This window comes from Clarias gariepinus, chromosome 27, assembly GCF_024256425.1.
Source record: "Clarias gariepinus isolate MV-2021 ecotype Netherlands chromosome 27, CGAR_prim_01v2, whole genome shotgun sequence".
NCBI lineage: Eukaryota > Metazoa > Chordata > Actinopteri > Siluriformes > Clariidae > Clarias > Clarias gariepinus.
The window spans coordinates 912,849-935,000 of record NC_071126.1 but is presented as its reverse complement, the minus strand read 5'-3'; the positions used below and the strand labels follow the sequence as shown (position 1 = coordinate 935,000).

Below are 22,152 nucleotides of genomic sequence, written 5' to 3'. Positions count from 1 at the left end.
TTAGTATCTGCTGTGGTAGATCTGATTTATTTACATTTAATATTGTTTTAGCGATCATTTCACGGAAGCGAGTTCAGAACTAAATCGCTGCTCCGAGACATTCAGAAGCTACAAATAGAATGAACAAACGAATACATTTTCTCCATACAATATAAAATTAAGTAGAGCTTTCCTTTTTGTTATAGTACGAAGCCCCTAGATCAGTGGTTCTCAAACATTTTCGGTCATTCCCCACTTAAGGCGGTGAGCGAATTTTCAAGCCCCACTTGTCAACAAAATGATAACGAAAACGGCCAAGTGTACTATTTATTGAAATATCAATTTCTAAACCAATAAGATCAAATACAGTACCAAGTTCAAAACAGATAAAATACACGTGCAATTGTTATAACAGGCTTACTTTGTTACTTATCTAGAGCTTTCTTTCAAAGAAGTCGAGTGACTTATTAACGTGACTGGGGTGTGTTGTCTCTAAGTGTCTTCCTACTTTGTTGGGTCTCATGCTGTCTGCTGCCAGCGGTTTAAGACACAAAACACACACAGGTCTCCCCCCCTCTGCCCTTACCATCCCCACCATGAATCCAAGCGCAACATAGGCTTCATCATGTTTTCCTTTCGGCTGGATTTTTGGTTGATTAGTCTGATGATGCTGAATCACCTGCTTATTTGTGGTCCATGTAACAAATGTATCCATTGAAGTTATTATGCTCACTACATACTGTACGCTACTGACCAAGTGTTATCCTCTAAAATGCCCCCCCCCCACAGATTGCCTCCCCTACATAATCTCTTTCAAAAAATTTATTAGAACATAAATTCATAGGTTTATGGTTTACAAATTATAACAAACTAATTTAATTATAAAATAAGCAATATAAAAAAGGTTGTATAGGGGAAAATATATAAATTATATATATTTTTCATATACCACATGTATATTTTTATATTGCTTATTTTATAATAAAATCATTTCCTGTAACTTTTCACCACAAACAATATTTATTTAGTGTAATTTGTGATAAATAATTTGTTATTTGTACATTGACAAACCCCTGCAAAATAAATGTGCCATAAAATAATCATTTTTGGGGATTTGTATTAATCGTCTCAACGGCTGTCACGTGCCTAGGGTTAATTATAATAGTGATAATATATTTGATAATAATAAACCTTTGAATGTATGTCCTAATATAATAATTGATAGAGATTATGTAGGGGGCAATCCGTGGCAGGGGGGCATTTTAGCGCATAACACGTGTTTGTGACCGCAGTAAAGTTTGTTTGATATTCGCATCTCCGAATTCAATAGCTGCGTAAATAAACCTGCGAATAAGATACCCAGATATATATTCCTCTCTAAGTCTTTAAGCTACATCCACCTTAAATTATACATGTTTAAAAGCATAAACACCATTATTCTTTACGGCGCAACGAATGATTTAGGGATCATCGCAAAATGCTGCACACCAACAAAAAGCGTAGAACGATCTTGATCTTCCCTTCTGTTCAGCGCCTGAAGGATCAAAAAGCAATTTTGTTGCCACACTGGAAACTAGAAATGCCAGACTAGTACTGCCTGATAAAATATTAATGTTTAACAAAAATACAGAAACATCAGCATACACATTGAAATAAATTAAATGACGTATATAATACCGAATGTTTCCTTATATATTCTTCCTCTGCAATTAACGTGCCGACGTTATACCGTTATTGTTGCACTATGGTTCCACTTATTCTCTAATGATCCATTTTTTTGTGTGTCATTATTTAGTTTCGAGTGTCCGATAAAGAAAATAAAGATTAAATAAATCAATAAAGAAAAGCATGAATTAGAATAGGTACTTTCCTATTATTTTCCACTAATTCCCTCCCGTTCATTGGCGCCCCACTAGTGGGGAATACAGACATGACAAGTGGGGCGCCACACACTTTGAGAACCACTGCCCTAGATGGACAAAGGAGGAGAAAAAACGGCAGAAAAAAGTCATGCCAAAAACTTTGGGTTATAATGCAAAACATGACTTGTTTTTTTGCCGTTTTTTCCGTCTTCCTTTGTCCCCTTAGAGACTCTATAGTAGGTTTTCTCAGTTGAATATGAAAAAAAGATACCGCTGATTATCAACGCAGGAATGAATGGCGCATTATCCAAGTGCAAGTTGATCTTGGAGCTAAACTATTTGCTTTGGGTGAAAGCGCCATCTAGCGATCATTGTGTGTCAGCAGCAGCTTCCCATTCAAAACAATAGGCTGTCAAATGACCGCTGAACCGCGTTATAAGTAGGTCACACTGGCACGGCGCTTCTAGTGTTAAGGGCCTTGCTCAAGGGAAACTTTTTAGTCGTAGGATTTGAACCTGGGACCTTCCGACCCATAGTCCTTTAGACTGAGCTACGCTTTTAGACTTTACCTCTGCTCCCTGTAGCCTCAGTTCCAACTGGCTCCCTCTCACACACATGTATTCTGCCTTGCTGCAGGTAATACCCCTATCTCACCTACACGGTTTCATGCAGTGGCCATAAGTACGGTTCATCATGATTCAGTAAACATCACGCCTAACATCGTATCTCACCGTGAGTCAAACCGCATAAGTGAGAAAGGGGTATAACCTTTATTACTTTGCTTTCTAGGGAATACCTTCGCCTCCCCAGATTTTCCTCCACCTGTTCCCTGCTCTCGCTATAAAGCACAATGTCATTTGCAAACATCATAGTCCATGGAGACTCCTGTCTAACCTCAGCCTGCCCATCACCAGAGCAAAAAAGAAGGAGCTCAGAGATTCTTGATGCAGACCCACCTCCACCTTGAACTCTTATGTCCCACCTACAGCACATCTCACCACTGTCTTACAGCTCTCATACATATCTTGCACCATTCTAACACTACTCTGCCACTCCAGACTTCCTCATATAATACCACAGCTCCTCCATCTCAGCACCATCATACGATTTCTCTAAATCTACAAAAACACAATGCAACTCCCTATTACCTTTTGTGTACTTTTCCATTAGCATAATTAAAGCAAATATTGCATCTGTTGTACTCATTCTAGACATAAAACCATATTACTGCTCACAAATGATTACCTCTGCCCTCAACCTAGCTTCCACTACTCTTTCCCAAAGCTTCATTTTATGGCTCATCAACTTTATTTCTCTGAAGTTGGCATAGCTCTGCACATTTCCCTTGTTCCTAAAAATCGGCACCAATACACTTTTCCTCCATTTCTCTGGGATCCTCTCACTCTCCAAGATCTTGTTACACAGATTAGTCAGAAACTCTACTGCCATCTCTCCTAAGCACTTCCATACCTCCACAGGTTTGTCATCAGGACCACTCGTCTTACCATTATAAATTATCTTCAACGCCCTCCTCATCTCACTCTTGCTAATTTTTGCTACCTTCTTCTTCACAACAGACACCTCTTCCAATCTTCATTCTCTTTCGTTTTCCTCATTCATTAACTCATCAAAGTACTCCTTCCATTACCCTTCTGGCACCTGTCAGTCCTATCTTTAATCACTCTAATCTTGCTGCGCATCCATCATTCCACCACCAATTCTCCTTGTTCACTTTCCCTTTCCTGATGATACACCAAGTATCCTCCTACCTCCCTCCCTGATCACATGAGCTGTAGTTACCTAGTCAACAAAAAGCACCTCCTGACCACCAATTAGGGCCTGTCCACCCCCAAAAACTACACAACAATCTTCCTTTTTTTACTTTTCCACACTTTGTTCTCAGTTCTGCCTTTGTCCTCTACACTTTTCTCACCACCAGGGTCATTTCACACACCATAAATCCGTGTTGTCTGGCTACACTCTTCCCTACCAATGCTTTGCAGTCACTGATCTCTCTCAGATTACAATGTCAACACAAGATGTAATCCAACAACATGGAAGTTCTGTTAATGATTCACAATATTGATTTGGCAATTGTTTTATGTCAGATGTCCTTCCTGCCTTCCCTCCACATCCCTTTGCATTTATCCAGATTTGGGACTGGCTCAAGAAGCTGTATTGTGCCTACATGTGGTTGCAATTAAATTCTACTTAATAAACTTGAGGCGGAACGGTGGTGTAGTGGTTAGCACTGTCTCCTTGCACTTCCAGGGTCCGGTCTCTGTGTGCATGGAGTTTGCATGTTCTCCCTGTGCCAGGTGGATTTCCTCCGGGTATTCCGGTTTGCTCCCACATTTCAAAGACATGTAGGTAAAGTTAATTGACATTTCCAAATTGCCCATAGTGTGTGAATGGGTGTAGGAGTGTGTGTGTGCCCTGCGATGGATTGGCACCTTGTCCAGGGTGTACCCTGCCTTGTGCCTTAAGTCTAACCCTGAATACAGGATACAGCGGTATAGAAGATGAGTGAGAGTGAGTAATAAACACGATCTAAAACCTTAATTCCACACGTCATGGTACCACGTAAAAATTTTTAACAGATGCTATTGTACATGTTTTAAAACGCGCTTATGAGTGTGCAATTAAAACCCACCCAAACAAAGTCATGGACACATTTAGTGCATAATAAGAATGATTGGGAAGTCATTAGATATGTCCAAATGGTGGTAGGTGCTGATGGAACCTGTTAGTCCTTATGAAATAGTTTGTCACAGCTCTTGATACCCCCAGGTACCTTAAGACATCATGGTGATGACTTCATCACATCACAGATAAAGATCATGAAGTGCAGGGAATTCATTAAGAAGTATAATTGGGAGGTGAAATACCTTGTAAATGTTAGGTCTTTTTTTAACAGTCAAAAAAAGGGGAAATCAATCAATGTATCAAGGTACCAATTAATAGCTATAAGAGTACACTAGTCTTACACTAGGATACTAGGTAATTATGGCTGTTATCAAAGGAGATATAATTGAGACACATGCTCCTCTTCCTCAACAGGCAATTTACAAAATGGTAGGCACTGTGATCATGATGAAGATGAATGAGGATGGCCTTACCCCTGAGCAGCGGGTCGACAAAATATTCAGCAAGATGGATAAGAACAACGATGACCAGATCTCTTTGGAGGAGTTTAAAGAGGCAGCAAAGAGTGACCCATCCATCGTATTACTGCTGCAGTGTGACCTGCAAAAATAAAAGTGGTTGGCATCCAAGCAAAACGCCAAAGACTTCACCGAAGATCAGAGTTTTATTCAGTTTGCAGCTATTTCCACTGAATAATATTTGCTTGGACTACCTTTTAATAGATCTGCTTCCTGTGTTTAAAACACTTGTGTGCATGAGAATGTTCTTTGCTAACATGCACGAACAGAAGCACACACTTCCTCACATAAGTCTATAAACACATACATGCACAGAACAAGCTCACAAATAAGCATGTAAACACAAACAAAATATATATTATACACAAATATATCTCAAATAGGTTAAATAGATGTACAGATTTCCAAAAAAACTGCCAATATGTCAAGTGAGAGAAAATATTTTCCATACAGTCTCACTGATTTGGTAATTTAAGCATCATTGTATTGCGCTATAGAATTAAGCGACTCATTAATTTATAAAATTATAGACTTTATTAGCCTGAGTGTATTATAAAACTGATTAATATCAAATAAATCAGGTCCAGTGGAAACATTACTTACTATCATATTTTTCATATATATTGTAAGAGCAGAAATAGACATTTACATTCATCCAGGAAAGTTCAAATTATTTATGTGGAGGAGAGATATTTGAGATTAATAGCCAGGTCTGTGCTGATATAATTTGTAATCAATGTAAAATGTAAATTTTATTTATATTTTATATTTATTTATCAGTTTAAACTTGGGTTCCCAAATTGCCCATAGTGTGTGTATGTGTGTGTGTGCCCTGCGATAGATTGGCATCCTGTCCAGGGTGTACCCTGCCTCGTGCCCTAAGCCTCCTGGGATAGGCTCCAGGTCTCCGGGACCCTGAATACAGGATAAAGCGGTATAGAAGACGAGTGAGTGAGTGAGAAAATGAGTTTAAACTTGGACCTTCAGTAATTATTAGCACCCTGTACAGTATTTGACGACATTATAAAGGAATTAAGTGTGCACACAATACATAGTCTACTCTCTCATAGTCATAGTGCAAATCGCTTCTGCGGATTCTTTACACACACTGCTCTGTTTTGTTATATTCAGTCTGACAGGAAGTAGGGAAAGAAATTAACAATTAATAAAGTTAATAGTTACATTTTGGTTAAAAATATTGTATTTATTGTCTATTCAAAAACAGTTTTAATGTTTTTTTTTTATTCCTGGCTATAAAACAGAGTTGAAGAATTTTAAAAAAGGAAGTTAAGAAAATGAACAAATTGGGAAACATTTTCTGGTATGTATTGTTTCTTCAGGTCAGATATGTTAAACACAAGTTCAGTTCCATTTCATATTAACATCATGCCTATCTTTAATGAAAGTGTTACACACACTGTTTTACATCAATTTTTATTCACTTAGATGCCATCAAAATTCTGCAATATCAATTGTTTTCGATTTGGAAATTATTTTGTATATGTTGCATGAATATGTACCTCTAATGCCATAACTGCATTTTCCCCTGTGTTGTGATTTAAACTAATAAATATGAAAATATACGGGCCCTTTCCCCCTCAGTGTGAGTTTGATTGCGAGCAAGCCTGGAAGCCAGTATTTAATATATTACAATCAAGAAGATATTTTTATTAGAATATTAATATTAGCGTTTCAGGCTTTCACAGGAGGCCTTCTTGTGGTCCTTTATAATCCTAGTCACAGAGATATGTTTAGACAAGCTGAATGTACCTCTACAGTATAGTTGAAACACAGATCTAAGCGCTCATTTTTGTTTTGAATTAAATGCAGTTTTCACAGTGTGGGACAAATACAGGAACAAAACCGTTTCCAAAAAAGTTGGGACACTGTACAATTTCAATATTTTATTCAGAATACAACGTGGATGAAATATCAAATTTTTAAACTGAGAAAATGTATCATTTTAAGAGAAAATAAGTTGACTTTAAATTTCCTGGAATCAACACATCTCCAAAAAGTTGGGACAAGGCCATGTTTACCCCTGTGTGGAATTGCCTCTTCTTTTTTATAAACGTCTGAGGACTGGGGAGGTTCAAGTTTAGGAATAGGAATGTTCCCCATTCTTGTCTAATACAGGCTTCTAGTTGTTTAACTGTCTTAGGTCTTCTTTGTCGCATCTTTCTCTTGATGATGCACCAAATGTTTTCTATGGGTGAAAGACCTGGACTGCAGGCTGCCCATTTCAGTACCTGGATCCTTCTCCTACGCAGCCATGATGTTGATGCAGTATGTGGTCTGGCAGTGTCATGTTGGAAAATGCAAGGTCTTCTCTGAAAGAGACGACGTCTGGATGGGAGCATCCTGTATATGTTCTAGAACTTGGAATTACTTTTTAGCATTGATGGTGCCTTTCCAGATGTGTAAGCTGCCCATGCCACACAAACTCGTACAACCCCATACCATCAGAGATGCAGGCTTCTGAACTGAGCGCTGATAACAACTTGGGTTGTCCTTGTCCTCTTTAGTCCAGATGACATGGCGTCTCTTTTCACATTTTTATTTGTCTGACCACAGAACGGTTTTCCACTTTGCCACAGTTCATTTTAAATGAGCCTTGGCCCAAGGTAATCGCCTGTGCCTCTGGATCATGTTTAGATATGGCTTCTTTTTTTACCTAAATAGTTTTAATGGCGAATGGCACAGTAGATTGTGTTCACTGACATTGTTTTCTGGAAGTATTCCTGAGCCCATGTTGTGATTTCCATTACAGTAGCACTCCTGTATGTGATGTAGTGCCGTCTAAGGGCGCGAAGATTAGGTGCATCCAGTATGGTCTTTCTCTGAATCTTTGGATGATATTATGCACTGTAGATGATGATAACTACAAACTCTTTGCAATTTTTCTCTGAGAAAGTCCTTTCTGAATGCCGCAGCATTGGGGGAATTGGTCCTCTGCCTCTGCCCATTTTGACTTTTGAGAGACACTGCCACTCTGAAAGGCTTTTTTCATACCCAATCATGTTGCCAATTGACTTAATAAGATGAAAATTGGTCCTCCAGCTGATTCTTATAAGTACATTTAACTTTTCTCTTAACTCTTATTGCTACCTGTCCCAACTTTTTTGGAATGTGTACAGTAGCTCTCATGAAATCCAAAAATATTTAAATTTTAGCAGTGGAGTAAAGTGCAGTGGAGTAAGGCTGCAGTATACAGTAAGATATATATTATATGTATATCTTATCTTAAGCAAGGCAAAATATTATCTTTTAAGAACAATAGCACAGCTCATTCATTCAATTAGCTTTTAAGTACCAGAAATTCTTAAGAAATTAGAAATTTTCTCATGCACTTCAGCCAAAAGAAGCAATATTTAAAAATTATTTAGTTTAAATAAAGGCATACTTTTAATTGTTTGCATATTCAATTCAATTTCAATTCAATGTTAATTATATACTGTAGCGCTTTTAATAATTGGCATTGTCCCAAAGCAGCTTTACACAATCAAAAGAATTATTTAAGTTTGTATGGAATGTGAATAAGTATGAATCAGAATGGTCAGTTTGTCCCTGGTGAGCAAGCCGAGGGCGACAGTGGCAAGGAAAAACTCCCTGAGATGGTAATAGGAAGAAACCTTGAGAGGAACCAGACTCAACAGGGAACCCATCCTCATGTGAGTAAAACAGAAAGCAGGAATTGATCTGCATTCATACTGTGTGTTAGTTGGGAGGCAGTTCAGCTATAATAGCTGATGTTAATTGATGTTAATATGGAGTCCAGGTAGTTATCGAAAACCCAGGTAGACTTATATGAAATATTTAGGACTGTGTTTGTGGTGTTACGAGTAGTTAAATGTGACAGGACAGACAAACTCATAACCGACAGACTCATAACCTCGCATGTTATTAACACACACTGGGCCCTTTTTATTAATCCACATTATGGGCATTCCCTATATACTTAATTACTGTAGCATTTAGTGATGCCAGTGAAACACCACAATAAGTAAATGTAGGGTTTCAGCTCTTTGGAAGAGATGAATCGAATCTTTAAGTATTCGGGTTGATTTGATTTAAATGATTAAACTTTATAGCATACACTTCATCATCTATGGATCCAGGGTCTAACACGATTTAGTGTATCTTACCATTTCTGTTTATCCCGTAAACTGGTATTTATCAGTTATGAGCAAGATAACGTAAGATCTAGGCAAAAGATTAGACTTTAAAATGCACAACCACGAGAACAGTTTTTTATAAAGAAGACAAGAACAAGAATTTATTGAGTTACTTTATGATACATGAAACTACGCTACTTAAACACACACAGAGACACACACACAGTTGTGGTGAATGGTAATGGAGTTTTAAGGAAAACCCCAAATTTCTAGTACTTGTTACTAGATTTGAAAAAGCACCAATTTTCAGCAAGGTATGAAGCTTTGCTTGTTTCTCCGTTAATTTTGAGGATCTTTTTGATGCTTTGCCTCCAGTGAAAGGGAATTGCAGCATTGCTGATTGGTTGGTGCACAGTTGTTGGATTGATGTCTTTCGGGAAAGCCCTTCATCGACGCATTGGTTGTTTGGATACCAATGGCGGCGCTCTGGAACTTCTTCTGAGAGTTTCTCTGTTGCAATATTTTGGAGTTCCGGCACAAACTTTCGTTGAGGTTATTGAAGTGGGATGACTTGGTCGCTTGGTGAGCGCAAGTAGAAACGCGAGGTCGGAAGAGAGCCCGCAAGGGCGAAGGCGCCAGGCAAAAGAGCTGAAAGAGAGCCCTAAAGAGTGGCAGAGCGCCCATAGGGGATGGAAGAATGAGCGACGGACTTGTTCGGACCTTGGGGTTTTGACGTCGCAAAGTCTGTCCTTCTCTTGTGTAATTGTCCCAATCCGAAGTTTTTGCTGGGCTTAGCCATGCCCCGGACAATTCCTTTTTTGTCCATACATTAATGTTCGGTTTGTAACGTGGGGAACATCCTGCTGAAGTTTTTAATACTTTTATAAAGTATATTTGCATGAGCTCTGTTTATGCTGCTAACGTATTATAATACACCAATGTTTTCGAAAAACACCAATACAAAACATCCCCATACTGTACATAAACCCTACATAAAGCTCAGAAGGCTTCTGTATGTACAGCTTGCTTGGTGAGATCTTCTGGCGTCACAGCTTTCAGTAAAATCTTCCAGATGCTCATTAAGAGGTGAATTCTCCTGGATACAGATTTTCCTAAGGAGTAGCAGAAGGTTAAAGTTCACCTCCTGGCAGACGCAGAAGTGTGGGTAGTTCCTGTGGGAAGTCTCCTGTGGAAAAGTACCTGGCCTGGTGAATCCAGAAAAGGTCATGATCATTGGGTCAAAAAGGTCATTTCAATGATTCTGGCTAACAACTCATGGAAAAATAATACTTAATATCTTAAAATATTGGAATATTTAATTTCATTGCTTTGAGTAAATCACTATGCATACAGAATAAATATTGTGTATCTCTCATCTAACTCAGTAGACACAACCACAATCATCGGGAAGACTGCTGACTTGACAGTTGTGCAGAAGATGATAACTGACCTCAGATGAAAGTACATTTTGAATGTGTTTCTGTTAGAGTGCATGCATGTGTGTGCACGCGTGAGTGTCTCCAATGAGTGTCTCTAGCACACACACTAACGGAATCACCGCTTTCTAACAGAGAGAGAGAAACTGGAAAAATGATGCTTTACCTGCACAGGCCTGGTCACAGTGGCACGGATGCTGAATATATGAGTGACACATGCGCACTGCGACCGAGGATGGAAGAAAAATACCCACAATTCTGCAGCGCGAGTGACAGAACCATTGGCTCTCGGAAACATGACGCTCACATCAAAACAAGAAGCGCATGCATGCTACATAATATTCCACGATATCTGGTACACAGGATGTTTAACTCTATGTATCACTCCATGTCCCCAGTGTTCTACTATTTACTATTAATAACTATTAATTACACTCACGGTTGCAGCTAAAGTACGGGCCGCAATACTGAGGAGGGAGCAGCTGCTTGCCAAAACCCATATTTAAAACCGGAAGCACTTTCAAAACACATCTGATAACGATATGTCATATTAACCATGTCTATTATAATGTCATATATATATACACACTTGGGTGTCACTTGCAAATTTCTTTGTTTTTGTTTAGTGATTTATTTTCTACATTCTACAACAATACTGGGGATTTCAAAACTATAAAATAACACATATGGAATTAGGTAATTACGTAACAACAAGAAAACCAACAGTTAGTTGTTATTTTAAGACACAGAGGTCAGCCTTTCTGTAATAGTTCTTGCAAGAACAGTATTGTGTCAAGTGCATTTGCAAAATCCGTCAAGCACTATAATGAAACTGGCTCTCATGAAGGCCGTCCCAGGAGGGCGAGACCAAAACCTACCTCTGTCTCAGACCAGAAGTTCATTTAGAGTTATCAGCCTGAAAAAAAAAAAAAAAATATATATATATATATATATATATATATATATATATATATTTTTTTTTTTTTTATTATTATTTATAATTTTTTTATGGCTGGCTACAAAGCTAACTAGCTCCTAAAACAAGTCTGAATTTCAATTCAAATTCATTCTGAATTGCTCTTCAACCCCTGATTAAGGCAACTACAGTACTTGTTGGGCAGAACAAGGGACTGCACTACATTTCCATTTAATTCTTTATGGGATTTAATCCCGGGACCAAGAAGGTAATAGAATTGATATTCTAAACTTACAAGATTTAGACAGCTGTCCAGCACCCCCATATTTAATTCTCCTTACCACTTGGTTACATAGTACTAGTAAGAATCAAAAACGACTTTAACCCCTGTTAATTACAGTGTTTCACTCACGGTGGTTGCCAGCTCCTCAGGGTTCAAATTGTTTTACCATGGTGTGGATAGGAAACGAAATGGAGTAGGAGTTATTCTAAAAGAGGAGTTTGTAAGGAATGTTCTAGAAGTGAAGAGAGTATCAGATGGGGTGATGAGTCTGAAGCTGGAAATTGAAGGGATAGTGTTCAATGTTGTTAGTGGTTATGCCCCACAGGATGTGAGTTAAAAGAGAAGGAGAAATTCTGGAGTGAGTTAGATGAAGTGATGCAGAGCATCCCCAGAGGTGAAAGAGTGGTGATTGGTGCAGACTTCAATGGACATGTTGGGGAAGGGAACAGAGGTGATGAAAATGTGATGGGCAGGTTTGGTCTTCAGGACAGGAATGTAGAAGGACAGATGGTGGTGGACTTTGCAAAGAGGATGGAAATGGCAGTAGTAAATACTTTCTTCCAGAAGAGGCAGGAACATAGGGTGACATATAAGAGTGGCGGCAGAAGCACTCAGGTCGACTACATCTTGTGTCGACGTTGTAACCTGAAAGAGATCAGTGACTGCAAAGTGTTGGTAGGGGACAGTGTAGCCAGACAACACAGAATGGTGGTGTGTAAAATAACCCTGGTGGTGAGGAAGGCGAAGAGGACAAAGGCAGAGCGGAGGACAAAGTGGTGGAAGCTAAGAAAGGAAGAATGTTGTGAAGTCTTTAGGGAGGAGTTGAGACAGGCTATGGGTGGTCAGGAGGTGCTTTCAGTTGACTGGACAACTACAGCCAATGTGATCAGGGAGACAGGTAGGAGGGTACTTGGTGTATCATCAGGTAAGGGGAAAGTGGACAAGGAGACTTGGTGGTGGAATGAGGAAGTCCAGGAGTGTATACAGGGAAAGAGGCTAGCTAAGAAGAAGTGGGACACTGAGAGGACTGAAGAGAGTAGACAGGAGTACAGGGAGATGCAGAGTAAGGTGAAGGTAGAGGTGGCAAAGGCCAAACAAAGAGCATATGAGGACCTGTATGCTAGGCTAGACAGTAAGGAGGGAGAGGTGGATCTGTACAGGTTGGCAAGGCAGAGAGATAGAAATGGGAAGGATGTGCAGCAGGTTAGAGTGATTAAAGATAGAGATGGAAATGTACTGACTGGTGCCATGAGGGTGATGGGAAGATGGAAGGAGTACTTTAAGGAGTTGATGAATGAGGAAAACGAAAGAGAACAAAGAGTAGAAGGGTGACTGTTGTGGAACAGGAAGTAGCAAATATTAGTAAAAGTGAGGTGAGAAGGGCGTTGAAAAGGATGAAGAGTGGAAAGGCTGTTGGTCCTGATGACATACCTGTGGAGGTATGGAAGTGCTTAGGAGAGGTGGCAGTAGAGTTTCTGACAAGTTTGTTTAACAAGATCTTGGAGAGTGAGAGGATTCCAGAGGAATTGAGAAGTGTATTGGTGCCAATTTTTAAGAACAAGGGAGATGTGCAAAGTTGTGGCAATTATAGAGGTATAAAGCTAATGAGCCAGACAATGAAGCTGTGGGAAAGAGTAGTGGTTAAGGGCAGAGGTGAGCATTTGTGAGTAGCAATATGGTTTTATGCCTAGAAAGAGTACATCAGATGCAGTATTTGCTTTGAGGATGCTGGCGGAGAAGTACAGAGAAGGTAACAGGAAGTTGCATTGTGTCTTTTTAGATTTAGAGAAAGCATATGACAGGGTGCCAAGAGAGGAGCTGTGGTATTGTATGAGAGTACAAGAGAATGGAGTGGCAGAGAAGTATGTTAGGGTGGTGCAGGACATGTATGAGAGCTGTAAGACAGTGGTAAGATGTGCTGTAGGTGTGACAGAAGAGTTCAAGGTGGAGGTGGGTCTGCATCAAGGATCGGCTCTAAGCCCCTTTTTGTTTGCTCTGGTGATGGACAGGATGACAGATGAGGTAAGACAGGAGTCCCCATGGACTATGATGTTTGCAGATGACATTGTGCTCTGTAGCGAGAGCAGGGAACAGGTGGAGGAAAATTTGGAGAGGTGGAGGTATGCTCTGGAAAGCAGAGGAATGAAGGTTAGCCGCAGCAAGACGGAGTACATGTGTGTGAATGAGAGGGACCCAGGAGGATCGGTGAGGCTACAGGGAGCAGAGGTAAAAAAGGTGCAGGATTTTAAGTACTTAGGGTCAACGGTCCAGAGCAACGGAGAGTGTTCAAAAGAGGTGAAGAGGCGGGTACAGGCAGGTTGGAATGGGTGGAGAAAAGTGTCAGGTGTGTTGTGCGATAAAAGAGTATCAGCAAGAATGAAAGGAAAGGTGTACAGGACAGTGGTGAGACCAGCAATGCTCTAGAGCTGAAGATGTTGAGGTTCTCCTTGGGAGTGACAAGGATGGATAGGATTAAGAATGAGTTTATCAGAGGGACAACCCACGTTAGATGTTTTGGAGATGAAGTCAGAGAGGCCAGATTGAGGTGGTTTGGACATGTTCAGAGGAGAGATTGTGAATATATCGGTAGAAGGATGCTGAGGTTGGAACTGCCAGGCAGGAGGTCTAGAGGAAGACCAAAGAGGAGATTAATGGATGCAGTGAGAGAGGACATGAAGTTAGTTGGTGTGAGAGAAGAGGATGCAGAGGATAGGGTTAGATGGAGGCAAATGATTTGCTGTGGCGACCCCTGAAAGGGAACAGCCCAAAGACAAAGAAGAAGACACCTATATAAGTTCAATTATTTTAAATAAAAAGAAATGTATCTTTTTTACAGAATCCATACTGAAACCATGACTAACGAGGTACGTACCAAAACTGTGACATTTGCATACTACTATTCCTTTACCGGTCACAATAAGAACATAACGTTTGCAAATTGAACAAAAGGATAGGACTGCAAAATGGCAGTATTTTTTTTTGTCTTAACCAAAACAAACAAACGGTAAAAATAAAATACAAAAATAGCTCTGGCAATAAATAACAATAAATATTATGATACAATATTTTATTTTATTTGTTTATTTCAAATGGTTCTGTATGCAACTGTTTTTGGATTTGTTTTTTTTTTTTAAGAGTTAGTTTTTCTCTAATGTTCTCTGTGTGCACGTTCTTTACTTTTCTGTCCACTGCCTCACAGAGTTAAAGTAAAATATTATCAACATGTGATTATGCTTAGCAACCACTGATTTCTCTTTTATCTGTTTATGCTCTAGCAGCTTGCTCCAGATGATGGGACAGGAACTCTGTGCCTGGAAACAGGACCATGTGTAGAGGATGTTCTTCAGTACCTCCCCAGACAACAGTGTTGCTAAAATAGAAAGAAGATGCTTTTTGAGTTGTTTAAACCAGTTGAACCATCTTAGGCATATGCAGAATGCTTCACTGAATTTGAGATGAGTTCCAAAATAACTGTATAGTGTTGCGTGTGACATTCTGTGTCTACTTCATTATCCCGTCCTCCTTCGGTGGTTTCACAATGCAGCTCTGGCTGGCAGGCCTGAGGACAGCCAATGGGTCTATGCATAATGTCTGTTCTCTCATCTGTGAATCCTTCGATGCTTCTTATGCCAAACTGAAAGTTGTCCCAATGGCAGCCTGGCCAACTAAAATTCGTGTGTGGCATCCACCCTAGCCTGATTGGACTACTTGCCTAACATAAAGTCCAACAAACACATCAAGGCTTTGAGGAACACATTCTTTTTTGTGGCCACATCTAGGAGTCTTCCATTTGGAGGACAAAGCAGCAGGTAGATAAGCCACATCACTAAACTCAATTGTTGATGATACTTGATACCTTGATGAACTGTTGATTTAGCTTGATGATCGCATCAATGTAAACTAAGTCATTATGCCCCCATGTAAGCCCAGGTTATTATGTCTCATGGCACATTTCCACAAAGAAATAAGGTGAAACCTTTAAACATGTGGATGATTGGTTTGCTGGACAGGAGTTTCTCAGCAGCATCCTCAACAACCTCCCACTTCTATCATCCCATTACACTTTATCTATGTATTAGATACCTCATCTGGTGCTTTTGGTTTTGTTTACATGTGGCAATTTAATATCGTCCAATGCTTTTTTTTCTTTTTTTTTTTGGATGACTTTTGCTGTGGTCTCTCATCTCGAAGTCATCCTGAAGCAATTGTTTTTCTGTGCAGAGGATCTGTTAGGTTCTCCAGTACCTCCCCAGACAACAGTGTTGCTAAAATAGAAAAAAGATGCTTTTTGAGTTATTTTAACCAGTTGAAGCCATTTTAGGCACATGCAGAATGCTTCACTAAATGAGTTAATTGAGATGAGTTCCAAAATAACTGTATAGTGTTGCGTGTGACATTCTATATAAATAAATGCAAAATAAAATTAATATTGGCTTCTTTACTGGGATCATTTTAGTTGTTTAAAACCATACACTGAACCTGTTACATTGAGGTGTATTCTTATGCTTCTAATAATTTCTGTGTGATTTTTATCATAAGTTTTGACCATATGTAGGTATTTATGTATACATGTAGAGTTATGTACAAAAGTTAGTACCTGCTCTATTAATTCTATGTATTTTTGTGTAAAAACATAATAAAAATAACCTGATTATTGCAGGTCTCAGTATATGGCAAATACAACCTCAGATGAACAATCTATATAAATAAAAAAAAAAGGTTTTGTCTGTACATGGGTCAGAACTTCCTCTTCACATGAAAGTGAAATCAAAATGTTAACAAGTATTACATTCTTTTATTTTTAAGTAATTCTGATGTAGATTTGCGGGGGTACTTGTTACTGTTGTAAGACCAAGCTTTAACTGTCAAGAGATGACTTCACATTTGGCTCTAGAATACTCCGGTATACAGAGGTCATGGTCTGCTCAATGACTGCACGTTACCCAGGCGCTAGAGCTGTGAAACAAACCAAAATTATCACCCCTCCGCAGTGTGACAGTGGATATGAGGTGTTTCTGCTGAATGCTGTTTGTTTTTTGCCAAACATGGAGCTGGGCATTAAGGCCAAACATGACTTAGGTCTCATTTATCAATAGGAAATAGTTTCAGAAGCCTTGTGGTTTGTTCAGATGCAGTTGTGCATACCTCACTCATGCTTTCATGTTCTTTTTAGACAGAAGAGGCTTTCTCCTGGCAACCCACCCGATCAAACCATACTTGTTCAGACTTCTAATTATGCTCTCAAGTGCTATATGACTTTAGGTATTTCTCCCAGAGCTAATTTTTACAGCAATAAAAAATTTAGAGTTATAATTATGTGTCTTTCGGTCGGCAGATGTTGATAAACTTTCGAGTTCTGCAGCTCCATGTTCAATTTCTAGACATTTTTAGTAATTCTCAGCATAGCCTTGTTCTACTGGCAAATAGCTTTTCTATTTTTTATCACCTTTTTTCTAGCAATAAGAAAAAGGCTTATACAGTCTTATGCAAAAGTTTAGGCACCCCTTGATTAACAGATTTTGGTGATTATTATTATATTATTATACAATACACAATATTACCATTTCTCTCAAACATTGTTCACAAATCAGTCTAAATGTGTGATAGTGAGCTTGAGAGAAATGGTTATATTGTGTATCTGGAATGAATTTTAGATCTTTAAGTCCATCTCATGAAAAATCGGGGCAGAAACAAAGGTGTTGCGTTTATATTTTGGTTGAGTGTATATACTCAGGTAGCATGAGGGTGGGAGTGAGTGACAGACACACCCATTTCCTAAGAAGCAGGCAAAAATAAAAAATTTTCTTACATTCCCAGCCTTTGCGTCTTCTTCTTTTTCATGCTCGAGCTTTTCAGAGAGGCAACACTGTTCTGGAGCTTGTCTATATTTCCTTGCGTCCTCTGGCATGACCTGAGTATCTACTGTATCTCCATCGTCACCTAGCAAAGACACAGTTATAGGTTAGGGAAGCATACAGGGTTTATTCTCTCTGTGTGTGGATGAAAGCGTGAGAGAGAGAGAAAGAGAGAGAGAGATGAAAAAAATAAATTACAAATAAAAATCAATGTTGATACACAAATGTGAATTGTCTCCAACAGTTACTTTGCTGTCTGGCTGTGTCTTTCAGTCTCACTGTTTTTTTCCCACAAACAGTCTAAAACAGTACCTTTATCTCATCGAGGTAATAACTGAATCCAGCTGGGCTTTCAGTTGCTGGTTGATTTGCCTGAGAAAATGCATTTGCTCAGTATAATTTTGCTCGTCCACCTGCCGCCTTTCATTCTGTCTTATTTCAAAGGCTTCAAATTGCGAGTTCAGCTCATCAACCTGTCTTTGCAGTTTCCTGTTTTCATTCTCCAAGTCTGCAAACGTTTTCTCCATGTCTGCCTTGTCTCTCTCAGCCTGCAGAGCTTTCTTCATGCCGAAGGCCACACTACTCTGATACAGGGTCTTGTAGGCAGTGAGGGTCATCTGCATTTCTTCTCTTACCCGTAAAAGCAGCACTCCTCTCTCAGCACAGTTGATGGTAATTTGTCTAATCAGCTCGTCGAAGCACTGTGTGTAGAGCTCTCTGCGGGCAGGGCAGATGCCCGTGTCTCTGGCATGTCTCTGCCTCAGTTTGAGATCCAGTTCTTCCTGCAGGTGAATGACGTCGGCTCGGGTGCTTGGCATGCTGGACACACGCTGTACCCACAGTTTATTATTCTCCGTCCATACCCTCGGCGGTATGATGGCATCAAGAATCTCTTCTGTCTGCTGTTTAATGGCATCACTCGATAGGTTTTTCAGTTTTGGGGGAGGTGAAACTGGAGCAAAAACTGCACTCTGTTGGGTTCCCGCCTTCGGGGGCCGATCCTTTGGTGCGTTCTTCTCGGTTTGTTTGGTCACTAACACCGGGTTGTCATACTTAAGCAAAGTCTCAGAGGGAGTTATCATAGTCAACGTTTTGAATAGAATTTTGTGTAAATTAAAAAAGTCTCAGCGCCCTTAAGGAGGAAACCCTCTTAGGTATTGAGGTATATGGCGTCATCGTTAATTGTGACGTATTTGAATGAAATGGAGGGCGCGTGGCCGGTCAGGTGACCAGCCGCTGTCCTATTGTGACGATTAAAAATGAACGCTGTTTGATCACGTGATCGTGACTCGTGTGCTTTTTGAAACGGGTGTGGTTCGTGTGAACAGTGGCGGACTGGCCATCAGGGTTCGTGAGCGGCCCAGTCAGTCAGTACACAAATATATATTTAAAAAAAAAAAAAAAAAACGGGAAACATAATATTGCGTCTCTTTTCTACGCATATGGATGAGATTTCACGGGCGCCGCTGACAAAGAGCGAGTGTTTTCTGTTATGTTGTATTTCCCTCTCAGTGTTAATGAGTTCGGTCTTTTCCATCCGTGTCCTAAAACACGTCCCCCAGACCTCACGCAGCTTCTATAGCGCTTTATCCTGCTTTATCCTGATCTTTTCTCGATGCAGCGATTTTTTTCTGAACAAATTAAAAATAATTTCCATAAATGAAAAGGAGGAAGAAAAAAGGTGAAGATGAAAGTTCAGAAAGAAAAAAAAAAAGAACTGATTCTGCCTTTGGTGTGAAGGAAAGTTCCAGTTCTGCTCTGATGTCTCTAACATTACGGTCAGGGACAGTGAGGCTGGACCCAGCAGCCCATCACATCCCACATCATAATACACTGGATCATTAAAGTGGAGATTCGTTTTTAAAACCACATACATAAAAATATAACACAACACAAAAAACGTAAACCATTGAACATATACAATGATCATATTTGTAAAACAAAAAAACAAAGGAAAGAACAATGAGACAAACACATAAAGACAATATGTTTAGTGTCCAGTAGCACCAGTCTCACAGGAGACAAACATCATATAAATCTATAAGGACAATATTTTAACAAGAATGGCAATAAAACTGAACAAGCTGAACAAGGTAAGCTGAAATAAAATCAGTAGCAGCATTAGCTCACTCTAGTAAACTAGTTACTTATTTTAATTATTATGGTAGTCAATATTAATTTAAAATAAGACTGAGAAACGTTATTTTGAATTAATATTGACTACCATAATAATTACTAGCACGAGTTAATGCTGCTACTGAGTTTATTCCAGCTTACCTGTTCAGTTTGATTGTGATTCTTTTCACTCGGCTCCGGTAGATCAGGGGAGTTATAACACTGCTGGGTTATAATAATAATAATAATAATAATAATAATAATAGGTGTAGACGGGGCGGCTCCGAAGGCATAAAATGCTCCAAATCTGGGCTTTCTATGAGGCTCCATATAGGGCACACACATACTGTACACACGCACACATACAGTACACCAGTGGCGCACTGGCCATATGGAGCACCGGGGGTATATATATATATATATATATATATATATATATATATATATATATATATATATAAAAATGACAGAAACCATACTATTGCAGCTAGATAATAATAGATGATTACGTTGATCGTACGGGCGCCTCTAACAAAGAGCGTGTGTTTTGTATCGGCCACACCCATGTTGTATACAGTACAGTACCGCATGATGTCTGTATGTTCCCATTTAAGAGTTGCTGCGGAGTGTGCGCGTGAGGTGGAGGGAACGGAGCAGGAGCTCAGGTGTGCTGCTCACCCCCGAAACTGTCTTACCCTTTTCTTTACTTTTACTTTATGTTTTATTTTATAATTTTGTGACGCTGAAAAAGGTTTAGCAATTTTCCAGGGCTTATTGTATTCATGTATTTATTTATTTCTATATTTACTTATTTATTCACACTTTTATTTATTTTTGTATTTATTTATTTCTATATTTACTTATTTATTCACACATTTATTTTTGTATTTATTTATTTCTATATTTACTTATTTATTCACACATTTATTCATGTATTTATTTATTTCTATATTTACAAATTAATTTACACATTTATTTATTTTTGTATTTATTTCTATATTTACTTATTATTCACACATTTATTTATGTATTTATTTATTTCTATATTTACTTATTTATTCACACATTTATTTATGTATTTATTTCTATATTTACATATTTATCCACACATTTATTTATTTATGTATTTATTTATTTCTATATTTACTTATTTATTCACACATTTATTTATTTATGTATTTATTTATTTCTATATTTACTTATTTATTCACACATTTATTTATGTATTTATTTATTTCTATATTTACATATTTATCCACACATTTATTTATGTATTTATTTATTTCTATATTTACTTATTTATTCACACATTTATTTATGTATTTATTTATTTCTATATTTACTTATTTATTTACACATTTATTTATGTATTTATTTCTATAGTTACATATTTATCCACACATTTATTCATGTATTTATTTATATCTATATTTTTTCACATATTTATTTATGTATTTATTTATTTCTATATTTACTTATTTATTCACACATTTATTTATTTTTGTATTTATTTATTTCTATATTTACATATTTATTTACACATTTATTTATTTTTGTATTTATTTATTTCTATATTTACTTATTTATTCACACATTTATTTATGTATTTATTTATTTCTATATTTACTTATTTATTTACACATTTATTTATGTATTTATTTCTATATTTACATATTTATCCTCACATTTATTTATGTATTTATTTATATCTATATTTTTTCACACATTTATTTATTTATGTATTTATTTATTTATATATTTACTTATTCATTCACACATTTATTTATGTATTTATTTCTATATTTACATATTTATTCACACATTTATTTTTGTATTTATTTATTTCTATATTTACTTATTTATTCACACATTTATTCATGTATTTATTTATTTTTATATTTACTTATTTATTCACACATTTATTACATGTTTTTATTTCTATATTTACATATTTATTCACACATTTTTAATGTTTTTATTTCTATATTTACATATTTATTTACACATTTATTTATTTTTGTATTTATTTCTATATTTACTTATTATTCACACATTTATTTATGTATTTATTTATTTCTATATTTACTTATTTATTCACACATTTATTTATGTATTTATTTCTATATTTACATATTTATCCACACATTTATTTATGTATTTATTTATTTCTATATTTACTTATTTATTCACACATTTATTTATGTATTTATTTATTTCTATATTTACTTATTTATTCACACATTTATTTATTTATGTATTTATTTATTTATTTATTTACATATTTATTTACACATTTATTTATTTTTGTATTTATTTATTTCTATATTTACTTATTTATTCACACATTTATTTATGTATATTTATTTATTTCTATATTTACTTATTTATTCACACATTTATTTATGTATTTATTTCTATATTTACATA

At 37.4% G+C, this 22,152-nt stretch overlaps 2 protein-coding genes across 4 annotated transcripts in view; one reads left to right on the top strand and one right to left on the bottom strand.

Annotated features, from left to right (window-relative positions):
* vsnl1a (visinin-like 1a) overlaps nt 1–15,141 on the top strand; it is an 84,420-nt gene extending 69,279 nt beyond the window's left edge. Inside the window, exon 4 of one of the 3 annotated variants that reach the window (XM_053489359.1) lies at nt 15,034–15,141. In XM_053489359.1, coding sequence (XP_053345334.1) covers nt 15,034–15,129 — 96 coding nt within the window. In that variant the 3' untranslated portion in view covers nt 15,130–15,141. Of the gene's footprint in view, nt 1–4,901; nt 6,583–15,030 lie in introns of those variants that run through there. The other 2 variants (XM_053489358.1, XM_053489357.1) reach the window with 2 other exon arrangements.
* Nucleotides 15,142–15,932: 791 nt separating this feature from the next.
* Nucleotides 15,933–18,699, bottom strand: LOC128515253 (axonemal dynein light intermediate polypeptide 1-like). The gene is made up of 3 exons (XM_053489356.1): nt 17,923–18,699; nt 17,565–17,695; nt 15,933–16,020 (listed from the first exon to the last, which is right to left on the bottom strand). The coding sequence occupies exon 1, from the start codon at nt 18,690–18,692 to the stop codon at nt 17,925–17,927; it is 768 nt and encodes a 255-aa protein (XP_053345331.1). The 5' UTR covers nt 18,693–18,699; the 3' UTR covers nt 15,933–16,020; nt 17,565–17,695; nt 17,923–17,924.
* Between the last annotated feature and the right edge of the window lie 3,453 nt (nt 18,700–22,152).